At 38.1% G+C, this 22,975-nt stretch overlaps 1 protein-coding gene across 2 annotated transcripts in view; it reads right to left on the bottom strand.

Annotated features, from left to right (window-relative positions):
* Positions 1-22,975, bottom strand: part of LOC115514021 (24-hydroxycholesterol 7-alpha-hydroxylase) — a 94,217-nt gene that overhangs the window by 31,480 nt on the left and 39,762 nt on the right. For both annotated transcript variants that reach the window (XM_030315644.1, XM_030315643.1), the window contains exon 8: positions 2,207-2,340. In XM_030315644.1, the coding sequence (XP_030171504.1) occupies positions 2,207-2,340 (134 nt within the window). The remainder of the gene's footprint in view (positions 1-2,206; positions 2,341-22,975) is intronic.

Raw genomic sequence — 22,975 nt, forward strand, 5'->3', positions numbered from 1 at the left:
AAGATTCTTGTGGTTTTTTCTCCCTGTTTTAGTGAAGGGCATAGTTAGTAAAGAACTATGGAAACTAAAGAACTAAATGGGAACTTAAAAGGAGAGAGGTTTCAGGGTAAAAGGCCTGAAAAATGAGATCAGAAAGAGGAAATGCGAGAAAAAGAAAGAATTAAGTAAGAAGAAGAAAGAGAGAAAGGAGAGAGAGTGGAAGAGAGAGGAAAGAAGTAAAGAAAGGAATCTGAGTGCTTATGAAAAGAGGGCAGGACAAGAATAAAACATCTTTTAAGAGATTATCATGATATAGAAACCAGACAAAACAGTATGAAAGAAAGAAAGAAAGAAAGAAAAAAAGAAAGAAAGAAAGAAAGAAAGAAAGAAAGAAAGAAAGAAAGAAAAAGAAAGAAAGAGAAAGAAAGAAAGGTAAGAAAGCAGAAAACAAAACTATAGATCACTATCTCTTAGGAACTTCCAGGCAAAAAATCCTCAACAAAATATTAGTGAAACAAATTTAACAATGTATAAAAAGAATTAGACAACATGATCAAATTGACATTTATTCCAGAATGTCATGCCTAGCATGACATGTCTTTCATGTCTATGAAAGGCTGGTTCAACATTCAAAAATCCATAAATGTAATCCATCACAGCAATAGGTTAAAGAAGAAAAAGCATATGATTATATCTACTGATGCAGGAAAAGCACTGGACAAACTCCAACACCCATTCATGATTAAAATTCTCAGTAAATTAGAAATAGAAGGACATTTCCTCAACTTGATAAGAAGCATCTACCAAAAACACACCAAAAATCGAGCTTAATGGTGGAAGATTTTCCCCTTAATGCTTTCCCCTTAAGGCAAGAATATCTGTTGTCACTACTGTTATTCAACACAGTGCTGGAAGTCAGAGCCAGGGCAATAAGGCAAGAAAAAGAAATAAAAGAAATAAAATATCTACATAAAAATTCCCAAGGAATCTATAAAAACACTTGTAGGACCAAAAAGCACATTGAGTTTTGCAAAGTTGTAAGTACAAGGTGAATACACAAAAATCAACTGCGTTTCTACAAACAAGTAATGCACAATTGAGAACCAAAATTTTTTTAAATGCCACTTACAAAAGCTCCAAAATAACTGAAATATGTAGGTATAAATCTCACAAAGCATGTATGGCATCTGTATACTTAAAATAACAATCAAAATACCTACTGGCAGACAAATAACTTCTGTATTTCAGCTAATTATCTGTTAGCCAGAATATAAATAAAGTTTAACAAAAGTTCAATATAAACTATAGTACTATTCAGAGTAATAAACACATTCCTCTACTCAATTGCACCAAGTTGTTTGATTATATCTCCTCAAAGCATATCTTTTTATACTGATATTTTAAAGTAACTAATAGATTATTTAAAAGCATAAACAGTTAAAATCCCACTAAAACTAAATGCTGTAATGTATGTAAGACCAGTTAAATAAACTATGTCTCCTTTGGGTGTAGCTGCAACTTTTATAAAATTTTGATTTTTTTTTTTTGGTCTCTTTTGTCTTCCACTACTAAAAACTGTATCAAACTGTATTATTAAAAAGCTAACAAGAGTTGAGAGCTGAGTAAATGTGATCTATCTGGATAATGCAGGCCTGTCAAGTCATTCTGAAAAAAAAAATATTTTGTTCTGCCTGACTGATTTGCCAAATACGGAATTAAAAGTCAGCCACACGAACATAGCTGCCATGGAGCACTTGCAAATTTTCTCCTACTTTGCTCATAGGAAGGACCTCTCTCCCTCACTCAGCTGCTGACTGCTAATATCAGTTGCTATCATCCACAGCTTTCCCGCTGTTTCCCTGGCTGTTGTCTGTAGTCTGAAACTACCTTCCAGTTACCCAAAGGAACTTTCCTCATACCCTCAATTCCTGAACCCATTGCTCAAGATTACTTGCCCATTGGTTCAGCAGACTATCTAATCCACCTGCTTGACCTAAATAGGATCATATTAATTCTGATGTGGAATCACATAGCCAAAATGATCATCGAAGAGTTACATTTTAGCTAAAAAAGTTGCCAACAGATAAATATTCACATTAATAAAAATGGTACGGCACAACTCTCATCCGTAACCTGTTTCCTTAACAGAACTTGAGGAATTATCTAATGACATATGTACCTTTTTTCCTTCAAAGGTTGACTATTTTAAAACCAAACCAAAGCTCACCAAAATTTGAACAGGCTTCATCACTTTTCTAGTAATGATACCAGGGGCTCTTAAACGAAGGGTTTCCAAAATACACCATCTGATCAGTGGGAGTTTCTTCAAGTCATCCTCAGATACTTTTATCTTATCTTTACCTGTAGAGAGAATTTCAAAATTTGTTTAAAAGACCGACCTAAAGAGGCCAGAGAGTGATTTCACGGGAGCTTATTAATACAGGTTAGACACTGCCTTGGACAACAAGTGTTAGCATTGCTATTACTTTTTGCATACCATGTTTAGTAACACATTGCCTCTTTTTATCATTTTCCTTCTACCAAGAGCCAGTGCAGCCTAAAAAATTAAACCGTTGTCGATTCTTTCAAGGTGATGGACCGGGATCCAACCTTGGGCTTCATCTTCGTATGGCTGTCAAATGATTAAGATGGTACCCGTCGGAAAGGTGTTCCATTTTCACTCCTTTCTTTCTTTCTTGTCTAAATATTCCTTCCACTTAAGGAAACAGCAATAGAAGATTGGCTTCCAAAGCATAAAGTAAAAGATCGGAGAAGCCACCTGGCTTGCTATTTCTGCCTCTTCCCTGCTGATTCATTTTTGCTTTTGCTTTTGATTTTTCAATCATACATTTCAGAAGGTCCAAAAAGAACATGAGGAAAGGGACAATGAGGAACATGTATTACATCTGGAATGATGAGCTCTCCCTCTAAACATAGGTGCACCAAACATTCCTAATGTAATGTGCATACCTTAGTTTATGTTTAGATTGAAGGTATCTGAAAAAGGATTGGGATCAATCTTTCCATGACCCAAAATATAGCTGGGCCCTTTCAGTCCACTTAGACATTTTAATTAGTGGTATTTCAAATAAAATGTTTGCATTCTGAAAATTACTTGAAACAACCCAGCTTTCAATTTGTTTTGACAGTATTGGTTAATAAAAGTAAAAAAACACTGTCAGTTTGATTAAGCCAAGTTGCACATTTGCTTCCCAACTGTAGTGGCAATGCATGGATAAGAGTCTCCAGCCGTGTCTTAGATTCTCGACGAATCTGGTTCTAAAGTAAACCCATTCTGCAGGACAGTTATAGGTGGGTGCTACCTGGGAAATCTGACCTGTCAGTACATCTATAATTCCTTAGTCAGAAGCAAATCTGAAACCAGGTTTTCTAAGCTATAGTTCTACTAATACCCATAGGGACATCTATACATTCCATTCAACTTGACAGATTCTTGAGCACCAAGTAAGGGCCAGGAGTTGAGTTAGGCTCTACTAGGGTACAATAATTAAGACATTCTTGTGGGGCACCTGGGTGGCTCAGTCAGTTAAGCGTCTGACTTCAGCTCAGGTCATGATCTCACGGTTCATGAGTTCAAGTCCCTCATACGGCTCTGTACTGACAGCTCAGAGCCTGGAGCCTGGTTCGGATTCTATGTCTCCCTCTCTGCTTTCTCCCCACTCGTACTCTGTCTCTCTCTCTCAAAGATAAATAAACATTTAAAAGAGTTTTTTTAAAAAAAAAAAAGACATTCTTGCAATGCATTTAGTCTACTAGGAGGTAAAAGATAAGCCTATAGTTAACTGGTACACCATGCAAGTAAGGAAACTGTTCTGTGATGTGTAAAATATTCTGGTATTTTATTCTAATATAAAAGCAGGGAGGTTCAGGGGCACCTGGGTGGCTCAGTCAGATGAGCGACCGACTTCAGCTCAGGTCATGATCTCACAGTTCGTGAGCTTGAGCCCTGTGTCGGGCTCTGTGCTGACAGCTCGGAGCTTGGAGCCTGCTTCGGATTCTGTGTCTCCCTCTCTCTCTGCCCCCCCGCCACTCATGCTCTGTCTCTCTCTGTCTCAGAAATAAATAAACATTTAAAAAAAAATCAGGGAGGTGCATGTCTAACTAAAAGAAAAGCAAAATATTTTGAGTATCTTTGTCTACAACTATGATTATAATGAGTTCCTTGCAAAGAGTACACTTTAGTAAATAACTGCTGAATTAACAAAGGTCCAACTTCAACATGGGGAGATGGATGAATGAACAGTCCAGGCAAAGGAAAGAGGAAAAGCAAAAGGAAGACTGTACAAAGCACGGGTATGTTCGGAAAATGGCAGTGGGTGTAATGGGTCCGGAAGGTGGTATAAATGTGATGGAACAGTGAGAAATCTCCTGAGGCCATTACAGATGATCCATGACACCATTCTAGAAAATGTAAAGACTCGAGAATCTAGGGGCTTCCTCTCTTGGGCCAAGAAAGGATGAACCTTCCAACAATGAAATAGTGATACACAGCACTGTTCTTTACCAAGACCTTCTGCTCATTTGCTCAGACCTAAGTAACCTAATATTTAAAAAGAGACCAGTGACCTTAGGGGCCATTTGTTTAACCTTCACGGACGTCGTCCCACAAAACTTTTGCTTTTGCTTTTCCATAACAGGGATGGGAAAATAATAGGTATGCCTTCTGCATCTTCACAACCTAAATATCACAGTTTTTCCAAATTGTGTTCTATGAAGCATTTGCAAGATGTCCAAAGTTCAAAGCAGAAAAAACGTTTTATGGCCAACCAAATTAACAGGAAATGTTAGCATTCTCTTGGTGATTCACTGAACACATCAGCGTATTACAGGTTTTGAGAAATCCCACAGGAGAAACAGCTATTTACGCTAACATTCCCAAACTTTTAAAAACTCCCATTATCTACACCAGCATCATCAATAGCTATTTAACCAGGACACAAAAGATAAGTAGCTATATACTGGCTATGGATACTCTCTGAGATAATCCTTCAACAAACAAACAAACCCTGGTTTTCATTTGTTTCAGCATTACCAGCACATATCAAATGTCTCAGCATGCATGTGGCCAAATCTTCTACAAGTAGTTACTGGGAACCAAAGGAATTATTACCATCAGAAAACTATCTTGATATGCCATGGAACAAAAATTTTACTTCTTACTTTCCCTGAACTATCCCTGGAGTTTCTAAGCTAATTCAGAAAAAAAAGTTAATTTAGAGAATCCACGGTCAGAATCAGAAATTTTTTATTTGAAAAAAAAAAAATGGCTGAGATCATTGCCTATGCAAGAGCTATCACTACTAAATCAAGTGAGCAAATATTTATTTGGCATTTAGTGGAGAGCAAAGTGCTAACTAAGCACTGCAGGGGAAACAAGAAATTGAAGGTTTAAAGATACTACACTTAAAAAGACAACAAATTCTAAAACTGAAAAAAGGAAGGGTAAGTGCTTTGCCCAGACAGTGTTGAAATGAGGAATTCTGAGGTTCTAACTGATGAGTTTATAAATAGCACACAAACTTAGCACGGTGTCTAACATGAGGTAAGCGTTCAATATAAGGTGGTATTTATTATTGTTATCATTATTATTAGTGAAAATTTAATAATAACTCTTTAGAAACCACACCTTCCTGATTGATTTTGCTCCATAGCTAGTAAAGTGATTCTTTTCCCTGACACCTTAGTTGGGAGATTACAGTTTGAAAGCATATCCAATACTAATTGGACACCAGGTCTGCGGAATTCTTCCAACCATTCACCCAACAGATATTTACTGAGAACCTCTTAGCAGTGTCCAAGTGCTGAGGATGAACATAAACGGAAGAACCTTGGCTCTCAAGGTACATAGTCTGATAGAAAAGGCATAGAACTAAAAGTAATTAACATGTGGTAAGTGTTACCACATCAAAATGTGCAATGTGCTATGAGGCACAGTGGTGACAGTGACCACACTGGGGTGGGTGGGGAGGGGCAGGTGTGAAGGGATTGTCAGAGAGTCTTCTCAGAAGTAAAATCAGAACAAAGGATTAGATACACCAAAGAAAAGGCATGTTCACATAATAGGAATCCAGCTGGCTGGAACAGAGTTCAGTGTAGGAAGTGACAAGATCAGGGGTCCTCATTGCAGTCCCAGACTGCCCACACCAGCTGAAGCCAGAGCTAATGACAGGTGGCTCCTTTATCCAACCTCTGAATGTGCCCCAGAAGAGTCCAGGTTTCGGTTCTGGGCCTTCCTCTCTTCCCTAACTAGATTCTTTTTCTGTGGTTTCAAACAAATACTTTTCTATAAAATATCATCAGTGGGCTGGTGAATTTTATCATCTGCCTTTGATCACCTTCCTGAGCTCCATCTTATTTTTATCCAACTGGCTTCTTGATGGCACTGCTTGCACGTCTAAAAGGCATCTTGAGGGGCACCTGAGTGGCTCAGTCAGTGGAGCGTCCAACTCTTGGTTTTGGTCTAGGCCATGATCTCACAGTTTGTGAGATCCTCCCCTGCTCGCTGTCTATCTCTCTCTCTCAAAAATAAATAAGTAAACATTAAAAAAAAGAATTAACTGAAAACTTGGTATAAGCTAGACCAGTGGTTCTCAAACATTAAGCATGCCTCAGCATCACCTGGGGGCTTGTTAGAACACAGATCACAAGGCCCTACCCTCCAAGTTTCTGATTCAGTAAGTCTGAAATAGGGCCCAAGCATCTGCATTTCTGGTAAATTCTCAGGTGCTATTGATGCCTGCTGGCCCAGCAAACATACTCTAAGAACCACTGTGCTGGACTGAAAGAAGTAGAAGAAATTCTTGAATGTTATTAAATAATCTGGGTTTCAAACAGTTTCTATCACCAGTTTTAAAATTATCTCTTTAAGACAATGGAGGGAAACATACTAAGTGGGAAAAAATAAGATTTAAATCAGAAGTTCTGAGCAGACACACAGCTGACCCTTGAACAATGCAGGGGTTAGGGGTGCTGACTATCCCCCCCCCAAACTCCAGTCAAAAATCCACCTATAACTTTTGACTTGCCAACAATTTAACTACTAATAGCCTAGTATTGACCAGAAGCCTTAATAGTAACATAAACAATTAATAGCACACATTTTATGTTATATATAATATACTGTATTCTTAGAATAAAGTAAACTAGAGAAAAGAGAATGCTAGTAAGAAAAGCATAAGGAAGCAAGAATACATTTACAATATTGTACTATATATATGATACCATAAATTTATATCATCTGTTTATGAAATGAATCATCTGTCAGTATCTATGTCAATATTGTCTCATATATTTATTCAAAAACTTCATGTATAGTTCAGGCCAGTGTTGTTCAAGGGTCAACTGTATCAACACCAAAGTCACTCATTTTTATTCACATGAAAGTACAAGACAGCAAAGGGGTTTTATTTCTTACTATGAACCCTAAAACGAAATAACTCCGACTGAAGTTTTAATTGGCCAGGATTTCAGAACTGGCTCAAAATTATATCATTTTTATAGCTACAAAGGTGCCGTCTTCATCAGAATCAGACTGCCAAAGTGCCTTCTGGATATCATTGACTTAAGCTTACTTGTAGCCATATATTTGGGTCCTACTCTTCTTCTCTCTTATATAAGGCCATAGTCAAGGACATGGGTTGGCAAACTATGGCCAGTAGGCTAAATCCAGCTTACCATCTGTTTTTGCAAATAAAGTTTTATTGGAACACAGCAAAACTCGTTTGTTATTTATTGCCTAGGGATGTTTTCACATTACAACGGCAGAGTTGAACAGTGGTGACAGAGACCTTCTGTTCCATAAAGCCTAAAACAATTTACTCTATGGTATTATACAGAAAAAGCTTGCTAATTCCTGACTAAGAAGCATCAAGGGAACAAGCTGCTTGTTTGCTCCTCACTGTACCTCCTATTGCTCAGAAGTCTAGATTTTATTCCAGCATTGGAATTTTACAAGTACCATAAATTCTGTGTGACCTTTATTACACAGATCGTTTATATAACCAAGTCAAGTGGACAATGGCTAGCACAGCATCTGAATAATCCTGTAATATGTGTCTATACGCATGGAAAATATAATCTCTTAGGAAAAGAATGGTTATTGTTTAAAAGATACTGTCGTATAATAGTCTCCAAATCACATTCATCAACAGAGGGCACATGGACACAATAATGTTAAGGAAACCAATTTTCTGGTACTTCCATATTTATTTTCTTCTAAAATGGGTCTGTCTAAGAAAAAACTGTGGCTCAGTTCTCTTTCCCTATCTCCTAACACAATCAACTTTTCCTCACTTTGTAAAAGTTTGCCTCTCGGTCATCTTGATATTCACACTGGCACATTTTCCCTGCAGTATAAAAATCTCTTGAGTGCCAAACAAAAGGGCAAGTACAGAACACGTTGTACCTAAAGAAGGAGCCCTTGAAAGCAAAGTAAAGCAGACACAGAAAAGAAATATTAAAAGCAGACAGGCCTTCCTTCTTTTTTTAAATGTTTATTTTTGAGAGAGAGAGAGGGAGAAACAGAGTGTGAGCAGGGGGAGGGCACAGAGAGAGGGAGACAGAATCCGAAGCAGGCTCCAGGCTCTGAGCTGTCAGCACAGAGCCCGACGTGGGGCTCGAACTCACAGACCGCAAGATCACGACCTGAGCCGAAGTTGGACGCTTAACCGACTGAGCCACTCAGGCGCCCAAAGACAGGTCTTATCTCATCCATTTCTCCACTAGCCCTTGCACACAAACCAGATAGCTGTTTCCATGTTTGTCCATGTGTCTATCTTAAAATTAGAATTCAAAAGTGAGGGGAGCATCAGAGCAGCACACATATGACACATTTATTTGAATTGAATTGAAAAAAATAGGACAGATCTTTCCCATTAGAAAATAAGCTGGATTGGCTGATGAGTTTGATAATAAGAACTGGCTTTGACAATTAGGTTATAAGGCAGCCATTTTCCATAACTGAATGAACTAAATCTACAACTTTTGATATTTAAATATTTTAAACAGACTAAAATCATGCAGGCAATATACCAGGAGTAGTGTCCTTTGAAATTACTGAAGTGCAGGATAATAAATTTTACACATCAAATTAAAAATAAGGGGATCCAAAATTCTTTTAAAGTGTATTTGAGGAAAGAAAGGAAGGAAGATGGGAAGGAAGGGAGGAAGGGAGGGAGGAAGAAGGGTGGGAGGAGGAAAAAAGAAGAGAAGAAAGAAAACGAAGAAAGGAGGAAAGAAAACTAAATCGCTGACGAATGGCATGCATTAAAAGATGAAGCCCTGAGGGACAAAGCCTGAATGTCCTTGGTCAAACAAAGGGAGAGTCTGTGGCTCTGCACAGGAAGAAGGGACTGGAATTGCTGGAGTCTTCAAGGTAAGTAAGACAAGGCTGGAGATCTGAGAGAACAGAAGGGACCCAGCTACCTGGCAGGTGACTGATTACCTGATAGGAAGCCCAGGCAAATTCTTCAGGGTAATGGCAGATAAGACTTGTAAGAACAGAAGAATATTCAACTTTATGTCAAGTATTCAATTTCAAGTTGTTTCTGGCTGCAACATCATTTTCTCTTTCCTTGTTCCATATTTTTAATGTTTTGCAAAGTTTGCTAAGAAATAACCTTAAGTGTACACTCAGGGAAATAAAGATCTGGGCGATGTCCAGTGAGGCAATGCAATACCAAAAAGAGGCAAAACATGCAGAAGGGAAGACAGAATGTAAATTGAGAAATCAGCAAATGCAAGAACGATGAGTCAAGAGAAAACTACAAGATATACAAGCTTCCACCTCTGCCATCTCCCTCATTCCTCCCTCCAAGGATTCCTAGAACACCGGGATGGGGTTCCAACCAATTTCACTTTTATCTTGAAAACCAAGATGGCCCCTGGCAAATGGATGTTACAAATAAATTCGCAGTGACCTACAATTCAGATTTTAAATCTTCTTTTAAAAAAAAAAAATGTTTTCTCTTTAAAAATCTATTTAGAGAATCTACATTGGACAAACAATCCCTCTTTTTCTTTTTTCTTTTTGTATTTTACATTACTGCAGCTACAGGATACAGAAAAATATTTTTTCTACTTAATTGAGGATAGATGACTACCAAGGACGAGGGTTTGTATTTAAAATCAGATTTGCATGACTCCAAAGTGACCCACCTATAATAAGACAGGCATAATTCTGGCCTAAAATGTTTGGATTCAAGGAAGAGTGAAGTTTTCTGAGCTCCTTTAAAATAAAAATAATAAGGGGAGCCTGGGTGGCTCAGTTGGGTAAGTGTCTGACTCACGATTTCAGCTAAGGTCACGATCTCACAGTTCGTGAGTTCGAGCCCCACGCTGAGCTCTGTGCTAACAGTGGGGAGACCATGCTTGGGATTCTCTCTCCCTTGCTCTCTGCCCCTCCCCCACTCATGCGTGTGTGCCTATGCGCACATTCTCTCTCTCAAATAAACTTAAAAAAAATTTTTTTTAATCAAATAAAACAATGCATAAATAAAAACCTTTAAATTAAATAACCTTATTAAACTAAGTGAACTGTAAACTGCAAAATTAGGGTGCCTGGGTGGCTCGGTCAGTTGAACATTCCTACTCCTGATCTCAGCTCAGGTCATGATCTCATGGTTTGTGGGATCTAGCCCTGCCTTGGGCTCCATGTTGACAGCAAAGAGCTTGCTTGGGATTCTCTCTCTCCCTCTCTCTCTGCCCCTACCCCCGCTCATGCTCTGTCTTTCGGTCTCAAAAATAAGTAAATATTAAAAAAAATTTTAAACATTAAAAAAGATAAAGCATACAAATGTTTTGTATTATATCACACAGAAACAAAAGTTTGTTTTGAGTTCAAAATACTTAAAATCTAATGTGATATATAAGCTGTTGAAAGAACTTTCGAGGCCCAAGATGGAGCCACTTCTGCTCAGCGGGCTACATCAGTGACTTAGATAACTTTCACATTCCTGTAAATGCTCCACTTGATCAGAAAAACAGTATACCGTCTGCCAATCCCCAAATGCCAAGCCAGGTCTGAACTCTGTACTTACTATTTCCTTGTTTCTTTTCACCCTAGAGAAGGATGACTGTGTGGCCCTAACCAATATTTTCTATTTGTCTCTTCCTTGTTCTTTATTCTTTATCCTATAAAACCTTCCTGCCTTCCAGCCCATTTTGCAGTTCTCCAAAAGGAGACTGTCCATTTCGTGAGGTGTTAAATAAGGTTTGTTTTTATGACTGATATTGTCTTCTTTAATAACTTTTTAAACAAAAATGTATGAGAAATGTAGAGTACTCTCGGAAAATAGATATTTTGATTAGATATCTTTAGTTTCTCAAATCCCAGTGTGATGCTCGACAAACAAGGTAGTATTCTGGGACTAGACAAAGGAAAAGAAAAGGAAATATGCTAAGTTTTCAAACAACATCTTTAGGTTAAAGACTTTTCTTATTATAACTCTCAGAAATGGCTCTGTACCCATACTCTGCATATTTCAATGCACATCTGTGGTTTGTTCTTCCAGCATTTTGACTCTAAAAATAGAAGACTCCACTGGAAGAATGCCAAGGTAATTATCAAAAGAGCTAGAGCCTAATGGGGACTGGGACCAGTACAGAAGACAACCAGGGAAGTTATGGGCGATTTGGGATAAAATTCAGAAACCATCTGTTTAAGTTCTTGGCATACATGCAATAAAGGTCAAACCACATCTTAGGCCATTTGAAACCAAATAACAGAAAGGATGATTTTGCATTCAGAAACGGTAAACCATTTCTAAAATATATATGGTTTGGGGATTCCATAGGCACAATGGCAAGCATGTTATTGCACAGTGAATCATATCTGTTTAAGTATGTGTCATAGATTAGAATTCCATTACTTTAGCCATTAATTCACTCAAGATAAATTTGCTTCATATTTGTTCTACGCCAGGCCAAGCCTAGAGGCTGTTAAAGAGATAGGAAGAGAATAATACTAATTACTGATCATCTAATGTCACAAATACTTTGGACCACTTCATTTATCCCTCATAACTACCTGCCAGCTATCAAGCCTCAGAGATAATGTGTCCCCGGAGACAACCTTGGACGTGTCAGAGCTGTCTTCAAACCGATACCTACCCAGAAAGCCCTTGCCCTGGCTTACCTTGACCCACCGCTTCCCCTAGAGGAGAAAGAGAAGGAAGGAATGAGAAAGACACAGTCACTAGTCTCCCTAAAGGATTTTGGACACAAGGACACAAAGTAATATGTGTATATAAATGACTATGATATTAGCTTCCCAAGAGAGGACTTAGGTGGCAAGGGTGTTCGTCCCCTCTTTCCTATGGCTGGAGTTTCAGCTAAGCCTGGAGGGATGAGTCGGACTCACCCAGGCAGAAAGAAAAGCAACTTAAATTCCAAAATTAATCATAAAACCATGATTTCTTGGGCTTATAAAAAGGAACATGACTCAAATAGAATCACGAAAGTAAGTTGTTCTTTGAGATGTGGTTCCTCTGTTCCTTAATATTTCAAGCCCCTTCTCCTTACTTAGACACACACGCAAGCATCCACGCACGTGCGCACGTGCACACACACACCCAAAACAGTAAGTAAATAAGTACAGAAAATATAAACACCCTGCTTCTATAGCTCGGGAATAATATTACGTAAAGATTTAACTAACAACTTGGAGGAAATAATCCAGAAAAGGAGGGGAAGAGTAGGCATGTGCTAAGTCCTTCAGACCTTCTGAGCCATAATTCTGAGGAGTCTGATTCAGACAGTGGGACTGCAAAATGGGGTTGAAGACTGAGGGGGTTCCATGCTTCTCCACAATGAAAAGCAGGTGTATCTACTGACCAGGGACATATGGAAAGATGACGAAGAGCAAACATAAACTTCCACAGCAATTTAAAGAGTGCATCGCTACTCATCCCACCACTTCTTTCCATACTTTTGAAAGCATGGATTCTTAGTTCTGTTTGCTTTTCTATGCTGGGAGATCCTTTACAAATGTTGTCTTTTCATATTCATAGAGCAGCTTGTTTAAAATATTTGGAGCTAAGGTGTGTGCAAAAGGTCACAGTACACATGAAGAAGGGTGGGGCTGGGATAAAAATACATGAGGTCTAGGCTGCAAAATAAAGAAACTGATCTCATAACCTTGAGCAATGATTCCCACCAAAATTTGATCAAGAAATTTGCTTCCCAAACTTCATCATAATTTGCTTAAAAACAAAAAAATTAAGTAATAAAAGCTAGCGTTTACTTTAGACTTATTTAGGGAAATTATACAACAGCTTTGAAAAAAATACAGCATTTCTAAAACTTCTACTCAAAAATAATAAAGCAATGACATCAATTACTGATAAAAAAAATAAGGGTAGGAAATGAGTTTTCTCAACCAGGGACTTCTAGATAAGCTCCTGAAAAAAAAAAAATCAGTTTTTAGAAAACAGAGACAAAGCTAAAGAGAACTAATCAATAATTTACAATATTCCAAAGTGGAGAAAAACTATCTTACATCCATGCCTTCACTTCAGCAATTTTGAAAGCGTCAATAGGATAAACAGTGTTCAAAAACTCAATTTTTAAAAATTATACCTCTAATTTATTCCAGAAATATTTTCTAATATTTACAAAATTGCTGTTTTCTTCCCAAGAGAAACTTATATTCACTGGGGAAAGTTTGTACATCTCAAATAGAGAGAGTAAGAGTGGATAAAATGTCCTGAAATAGTTACTATTATTCATAACAGGTTTTATATGTCAGATGACCGTATAACAATTATCAGTGGTAAGAATGTGCTAGTACAGATTTCTGGAAATTTTTAGTGAGATGAAGATTTCTTTGTTGGCCTGTCTCCCAATGGGGAAAGCAATCCCTTTCTACACTTATCCTTTTAAACTTAAAAGGAAGTATTGTGAAACTGAGCTTTCATTATTAGAAGGGAAAATTAATTTTCAGTTTTGGATAAAGATTCCAATGACTTTTCCCTTCTCCAAATATGTACCTTCCTCTATTCCTGAGGACTGAGAGACAGTGAGAGAGAGAAAGGCCTAGAACAGGAGTAGACCAGAACTGAGAAACAAAGAGTATCAAGGACAGAAAGAAGAAATGAAAGAATTAATGAGTAAAGAAGGTTGCAGAGTAAAGTCGTTTAAGCAAGCTGCAAATTATGAGGTACTTCATTATTCTGCACAGTAAGACCCAGCTTTTCCTGAATGTGGTGGATTATGTTTGGGGCTGGACCTTCTCAGGTAGTATGAGCCACAAGACTGGGCGCCACTGGTATCAGTGGGCACAGAGCACACCACAGCCAAATGTCTTTATACAGGAAAAAAATTAAGTCTAAATGAATTTCTAGAGCAGATGTGAAAAGAATAAAGGAGATTCAAAAGAGTATGTTGAGAAAGGGAAAGGCTGTTTTACTTTTCAGAAGGGAGAGGGTGATGGAGAGAGGTCACTAGGCAGGGGGACCTGGGGGATAAATCAGGGGTTCCCCTGTGTCAGAGAGCTGAGCTGTTTAAGAATCCATCTCACCATGGATGACACTCTTCTGGTCTCTAGTCCTTCCCCCTCCCCTTTTCCTTTCCTATCTTCTTGTCTCTTTCTCCTCCCTCTTGGAGAAGGATCAGATCCTTATCCATGTAGTAGGGGGTGACTCTGGATTTATGGCCTCTGAAGATATAGAATGGGAGCTTACTGGGCACCTAAAATAATTAGGAAGTAAATATGATTTTCCACACACACACACGCACGCACGCACGCACACGAAGCAAAAAGATCAGAAAAAGATAATGAGTTAATTAAGGAAAGAGTAGAAGAGATCCCTGGAACTGAGTTATATCCTGTTGCCTCATTCAGGTATCTCACAGAAGCCCCTGGAATATGAGGAACAGGCTGAGAGAAGGAGGTCCACTCAGGGAAGCTCCTGAGGTGAGAAAATATATGCAAAAGATAAGATATCTGGGCCCTTTTTGAAAATACAAAGCTTGTATTTCAAACATAACAAGCAACTATAACATATCAAGCAAACTATAAGCTTATTGTGTTGAAATCCTTCAAAAACATGATTTAAAAAGTAGGTATTCTGTGTTCTCTCTCCAATATTTCTTTAATAAAGAAAAAAAGATAGAGTCTTTGGGTCTTTTTTCCTTACAAAATATTAACTTCATGACTGTCCATGTACATTACACATGTGCCTTATTATACGTGTTCTGTGAGACAAAACTTTGTGAGAAAAGATTGTAAATTGGCAGAAAATTCAAGAGTGAGGTGATGGTAGATGAAAGACTATGAAGTACATAGTAGCCTACAAAGTTAAGGGCTTTTAGTTCACTGCTGTTTTCTATAAATTCTTTATAGGTATAGTGTCTCCAAGGACTGCGGGTTTCTAGAATATTAATTCACTGCAAACGTTGATGGTTTAAAAACTTTTGCTTCAAGAATGTGAAAGAGAATTTTTAAAATGATCCTTTTCCTATATTTTTTTTAGTCTTGAAAGAAAAGATTGTGAATTTGCTTTTTTGTAGGCAAAAGGTAAACAAATAAGGGTTATGCCAATCGTATCCCAACTGTGTCCTCTTTTGCTATAGCAGCTTTATAAATAAGTTTTAAAATGAGGTAGGACAAAACTAGCCTTACTAGTTTATATCTCCAGTAGTTGTTATTTTTATTTACACTTGTTCTTCAAAACATATTTAAGTCATTTAGTTATCCCGCTCCAAATCCATTGGAATTCTCATTAAAATTGATTAAATATATATTAACTTGAAAAGGGTTGGCATTTTCATGATATTAAACCCTTCTGTCCAGGAACATGTATGCTTTTTTTTCTTTATTTAGGTTGTTTTGTTTAAAGTATATTTTTATAAAATGTTATTAATTCCTCTATATAGGTCATGTCCTACCCCAATTTCTTTACGCAAGACAAATGCCAGTTAAATGAACAGGAAGGACAGATATAAAATGAATAGGAAGGCTTAAAAAAAAAAAGCAGTTTAAGGCACTGGCAGTGAATACAGATGAGAAAAGTGGATACAGATGGGAAAGCAAAGACGAAGCTGAGAGATTGTCCACAGATTCTGTGAATATGGGCACTAGGGGCTTCAGGGGTTGTTGCTGGAGGCTGGCAAACCATGGCTTCACTCACCCCTTCTAGCCACCAGCTTTTTTCCAAACCCCTCAGTCATTTCAGACCTTCCAGGTCTTGTGACTTTTCCAGCGGTAGACATGACTTTTTGGCATCTGAAGGATCTAGGATAAAATTTTATTATCAAAGAGGCACATTCCTATCATTGGGAAAGTCAGTCTAATGCGCCCAGTCCTTGGACTCCAACTCAGCTGTGTAAGAATGGGCCTTGGGCCTGGATTACTCCTTACCAAGAATAAAGAGCCCACACAGCCTGTGCTGGTCTTATCACCTCGTGTGGGAGTATCCTTCTTTGTGGCAGGCACAGTGAAAGTTCCTTTGTCTCTACTTAAAGCATGTGCACCATCTGACATCTGGCCGCCCCCACTGTTTTATCTGTCTTCCAAGGGGAGAGGGCACCGGTTCCTTCCACTGAGGCACAAGAGGGGTAAGCTAGGGAAAGACCCACTGCTCGGTCTCCTCTGTATGTAAGTGGAGTGTGTTCCATCCAGTGCTTTACTGCTTTGTGTTTTTCCTAAAGACTCTGATACCAAGCTGCAGAAGCATTTAGAGTCCTCCTCTGGGATCAATGACCGGTGCACGGTACTCTGCTTGACGTCTATTGAAATATTATAAGCAATAATCTTTTGGAAGTAGCCTCTGCTCAGTGGCTTCAGTTCGACATTCATAACCATAGACTGGGTATGTTAAAAAGAGGCAGTGATGACAATGGATTGAGAAAGATACCAACGAATGAATGCAATGTTGCTTAGAACAGGTTATTATTAGTGAATGTGAGATCAGGAGTTGATAACTAAGGGACTGATGCTCCCCACCCTTTCTTCCATTACATGCACATATAAAAATATCCCAAATCCCATTCTATCATTTTGAGAAAAGCTTAAGGTCACTATACCAAGTCAACTATATAAGATTCTCCTCTGAAAAAAAACAGTATTTTGTGTTATTTTCAGAAATATTTCTTTCATATATTGCAAAGAAGTTATCAGTTTCCCTACTTACTGGAATATAAAATGAAGCCTGCTTTATAATTACAGTATCTTTTTCAAGGAATAAAGGACATAGTCCAATGGATAATAAATAAAAGAGAGAGAGATTAAGTACACAAGACAACAGTAGGTAGATTATAAAATGTTAAATATATTTTGACCTAGAAATGCCCTTTATTTAAAAACTCTACATAATGACTATGAATTTTTAGATGGTGTTCTCTGGAGAGATGTCAACCCAATCTTAAGGCCTTTACCTCAGTGTTTGCTAAAGGGAAAGGAAGATCATCCAAATGCCTGAATAATTCTCTAATGGAACACATGGAAAAAAGAACTTTGTCAGAATGAAAAATGTAGAGGATAAGTAAAGCGGATGAACAGTGCCCACCAAGTGAGACATGAAACACTTAATAAAATGAGAAGCGCCTGAGTGGGACCTATCTCCAAGCTTGTAAATTTGAACAGGATATCAAATGATCTATAGCTATCTCCTTCAGCCTGTTGAAGCTAGGCAATAAAAGAGAGAGTGATTTCACACAAAACCTCCTGATTTAGAGTACCAGAAGATATGTAATCAGGTATTAGAAGCAGAAAATGTAGGAGGAAATGTATCCACCCGGGAAATCTATCGTGGGCCAAAAATCTTATGTTCAAGTTTCACCCTGATCTTTACAGCTAAGTTAGTGGATTGGAAAGTAACAAGTTTTGAGTTCTAAAGTGATACCATCTTGGTCTTTAAGGTCAAGGGAAAAAGAGGGTAACAAAATTATATATTCAGAGTGGACTAGAACAGTTCTAGATGGAATATCCTGCATTAATAAACACTTTCTTAGGTAATCTATGTATGTTCTTCAAGGTTGATGAATGACAAGCAGTTTGTGAGAAATTCCAGCATAACCGAATGTTTGCTGGGTCCATTCCAGTATTTATTTATTTAATTTTTTAAACAACTTTTAGAGAGAGAACGTGATCAGGGGAGAGGGGCAGAGAGAGAGAGAGAGAGAGAGAGAGAGAGAGAGAGAGAGAATCTTAAGCAGGCTCCACACTCAGCACAGAGCTCAATGTGGGGCTCAATCCCTCCACCCTGGGATCATGACCTGAGCCAACCCAAAATCAAGACATGTGCCCCACTGTTTTTTAAAATTTATTTTTATTTTTGAGAGGGGCAGACGGAGAGAGAGAGAGAGAGAGAGAGAGAATCTTAAGCAGGCTCCATACTGAGCATGGAGCCTGCCATTCTAGTATTTAAAAAGTTGGACTAGCAAAGGAAAACAAGGCTATGCAAGAAATTTTCTGTATGATAAGTTACAGCCTCCAAAACCTCTATATTAAGTACATATTCTCAAGCAACCAGTGGAAGTGGAGAAAAAAATTTTTTTAATTAAATAACTTACCTCTGCTCATGACTCCATTGAAGTGACCTTGGTTCTGCTACTTGACCTTTTTTTCTCAATATTTTGGGCAACAAAGGGCCAAGAATCTATCACAGACACAACTCTGGCTATCAGCCATTGGGCCCTGGCAGGTTGCAGAAGGGTAATGAGAGTGAGGTTCTTCAGTTAGCTGGAGGGACTTGGGTCTTTAATATGTCATGATGGAGTCCTCCAAGAATGTTGTTATTGGTTGGCAAGATGGTATGGAGACATACTCAAGTGGAGGGAAATTGTACACATATTATAATATAGCTAAGAAGTGTACAGATGGGGTTTCAAGAATAAATAAAAATGTTTAAATGCAATGAAGTAAAACCAACGAACTATTTGTAATAATACAAACAATATGGATTTTGCCTAGAACATCACCACAGGTTCTGAACTTCATTTATCACACTGCTAATTTTTATACTTGTTTATAATTAGGGGCAGAGACAGAACCTTTTCTGACCAATGTATGGTGAGTGTAGCCACATGAGTCAACGTCACCATGTAATATAGCATCTGGCCACTTGGACAATGTCAGTGACCATGCATCCCCAGTCAGGATTGCTGCTAAATCAGAACACAAGGGAATAAAAAAACATTATTGGTTGTTTCTGAGTAAATTTTCTCTTATATCCAAAGTCACACAACTGGTGAGCGACCAGATTGAAACTTGTAAGTCAAGTTCGTGACTCTAATCCCATGAAAATCTGGTAATGTATCTTTCACAATACACAAACAATAACTTCATGTAAGACAGGGATCATTTCTATGTAGGTGCATTTCTATTACTAATCTGGTTCCTTGTATATTAACATAAAAATTTTATTGGGGCGCCTGGGTGGCTCAGTCAGTTGAGCGTCTGACTTTGGCTCAGGTCATGATCTCAAAGCTTGTGGGTTCGAGCCCCACGTCAGGCTCTCTGCTGACAGCTCAGAGCCTGGAGCCTGCTTCAGATTCTGTGTTTCCCTCTCTCTCTCTGTCCCTCACCCACTGGCACTCACTCTCCCTCTCTCTCTCTCTCTCTCTCTGTCTCAAAAATAAATAAACATTAAAAAATTTTTTTTAAGTTTTATTAATTTTTCCTTTAAATAAATGCACAGTAAAACTGAATGCAAAAAAAAAGTGTTAACGCTCCCTTACATTAAAAAGAATAGGTAGATGGGGTGCTTGGGTGGCTCAGTCGGTTAAGCAACCGACTTGGTTCAGGTCATGATCTCACAGTTCATGGGTTTGAGCCCTGCATCGGGGTCTGTGCTGACAGCTCAGAGCCTGGAGCCTGCTTCAGATTCTGTGTCTCCCTCTTTCCCTGCCCCTCCTCCACTTGTGCTCTGTCTCTCTCTCTCAAAAATGAATAAAAGTTTTAAAAAAATTAAAAAAAAAAAAGAAGGGTAGAAAGTGCCAATACAACCAGCTAAAGATTTCAACTGCATTTTTATGGGTTTTGTTTTTAAGATAGAATGACCCTCTCCTGGTGGGCAGACCCTCACCGTGGGAGTCCAAAATTGGAAAAGAAAATTGCTTTTTAATAGCCTAAACAGGTCCCAAATGTGAGTGCCTGAACTTGCTTTTGGTCAGTTGCTCATAAATGTGAGTATTTATGCTGTGTTGGTGAATCTTCTGTGATCCTATAGTCCTTTAGTAGTTATCTAGAGAATACAAAGCACAATGAAGCTAAAAATGCAAGAAGCACCTAAACAAACATGTAGTCCTACATTTTAACTAAAATAAAAAAGAAAAGTAAACCAAAATGGTGGGTTAATGGAATGACATCATACAAATTAAAATGTAAATACTTTAATAAAATCAAATATGGCATAATATGTAGTTTAATGTTAAAGTAAAAATATGAATAACTATTTTCTTCTTAGAACAGTTCTATGGGTACAAAGAGCAATGTTCATTATATTGAGAATAGATAAAACCCTTTAGGAAGAGGAAGAGATTCAGAAAAAAACAAAGACAAAAGCTCCTCTTTCTTTATCAAAACACACAAAGTTTGGTTGAACTACAAATGTGTGAATTTTTAGATACACAGGATAAAGAAGATTAGGGGTGCCTGGGTGGCTCAGTCAGTTAAGTGTCTGACTCTTCATCTCGGCCCATGTCATGATCTCACGGTTCATGAGTTTGAGCCCCGCATCAGGATCTGTACTGAGAGTGTGGAGCCTGCTTGGGATTCTCTCCCCCTTCTCTCTCTGCCCTTACCCTGCCCACTCTCTTTCTCCCTCTCTCTCTTGAAATAAGCTAAAAAAAACTTTTAATAAAAAAAAAAATGAGCATTTGACTTTGGGCAGCACAAAGGTGTGTCAGTCAATTATTGCGCTGTTTTTGAAAATTCATAGTTTATACAAGTACAAAGTGATATGAGAAAGGTGAGAAGATTTAACTGTTCTTTGTCTGCTTTCATGGACTTTGTTAGCAAGGGGTCACCTCACCTGGGAATAGTCAAGGGATGTTATGTGTGTATGTACACAAATATTTAGATATAAATGTACATATTATATTTATGAAATGTGTTTGCATTTATAAAAATATATTTATATGGTAATATAATAAATATGCTTATTTTCTATACTCACATATATATATAAAGATACATATTCCATTACTTACATACACATATCGATATGTGTTAGTTTTGACTATGCAATATCTGCACCCCATGTTTCAGCAGAAGCTTGCCTACCATCACAGAGCTGAAAAATGCCAGATTCTTGCTCCCCTTGCCTCCCTGGAAGCTAGGATGTGAAAATAAGACTTTGCCGATCAGATCTACCAACCCAGACTCTGCATTAAGAGTTAGTGATATAAAAAAGTGGACACTGAGGGGCACCTGGGTGGCTTAGCTGGTTAAGCATCTGACTTGAGCTCAGGTCATGATCTCACGGTTTGTGAGTTCGAGCCCCACATTGGGCCTGCTGCTGTCAGCACAGAGCCCACTTCAGATCTTCTGTTCCCCTCCTCCCTCTGCCCGTCCCCTGCTCTTATTCTCTCTCCCTCTTTCTCTCTCTCTGTCACAAAAAAAACAATAAAAAACATTAAAGAAACTTTTTAAATTAAAAAAAAGCAATTGGAATTGGGTCTGTTAGCCATTATTGTTACTATTGTTTCTACCCTCTAGGATAATATTAGATAGAAATGTCTTCATGATATATTTCTGCTGCATTCAGTCCCTTTAAAGGGATGGCCAACTGATACAAAATAATTCAATTATTGCTGTAAACATTCAAGAAAACTATGGCATTTTAAAAGGAAATGCTAATACTTAAATGTAGAAAAACTCAGAGTCATAATAGTCACTAATATCATGATGTGACAAGACTGTAAAATGTTATACAACTGATACAGGTTATATCAGTTTTGGTCATGGCTAAGATTCATAAAACGACTATAGTTTGACAAATATTGTGCTGTCTGCTTTATATTTGCCATATTCTCCTAATAACTCCATTAGGCGGGCACTCTTATTTTGCCATTTATCTAAAGAAGAAATAGGCTTAAAGAATTTGGTAACGTGGGGCGCCTGGGTGGCTCAGTTGGTTGAGCATCCGACTTTGACTCAGGTCATGATCTCACAGTTCGACAGTTCAAGCCCCACATCATGCTCTGTGCTGACAGCTCAGAGCCTGGAGCCTGCTTCAGATTCTGTGTCTCCCTGTCTCTCTGCCCCTCCCCTGCTCATTCTCTCTCTCTCAAAAGTAAATAGACATTAAAGAAGAAGAAGAAGAAGAAGAAGAAGAAGAAGAAGAAGAAGAAGAAGAAGAAGAAGAAGAATTTGGTAACCTGAGTAAGGAATTAACCAGTAGTTTGTATCTCAGATTGGATTTGAACCCAGGCATTCTGACCCCTGCATTTGGACTAAGTTTTTGAGGTTATGACAGGCAACTGACATAATGTCTGGTGATCTAACAATTAAAATTTAAAACAAAATGACTAATTTCCAGGAATGCCCAAAAACTCTGTAACAAAGCAAAATATTCTTTGTCAGATTCTTAATAATTTGATAATGCATATTTCACCCACGATTAATGGATACAATAAAATCGTAGGTAAGAAGATTCTGCACAGAGTTCAAAACCCTAGAGAAATGTTAGTTGGACCTGAGACTACTCAGTGTCTCAAAGTACTGATCAGATATTAGCTGACACTAGCATTCTTCTAACTCAAAAATCAAGTGCAGAAACTCATCAAAAGCTTCTTTACATAAAATATTCATTTCATATAAACTGTCTACTGGGATGGGTGATAGAGCTGCCAATGAAAGTTAAACTAAGACATTCATCTCTTAAAATACATTCTTATACAGGGGCACCTGGTGGCTCAGTAGGTTAAGCATCTGACTTGGGCTGAGGTCATGATCTCGCGGTATGTGGGTTCGAGCCCCGCATCGGGCTCTGTGCTGACAGCTCAGAGCCCGGAGCCTGCTTCGGATTCTTTG

The sequence above is a fragment of the Lynx canadensis genome, chromosome B2, assembly GCF_007474595.2.
Source record: "Lynx canadensis isolate LIC74 chromosome B2, mLynCan4.pri.v2, whole genome shotgun sequence".
Lineage (NCBI taxonomy): Eukaryota > Metazoa > Chordata > Mammalia > Carnivora > Felidae > Lynx > Lynx canadensis.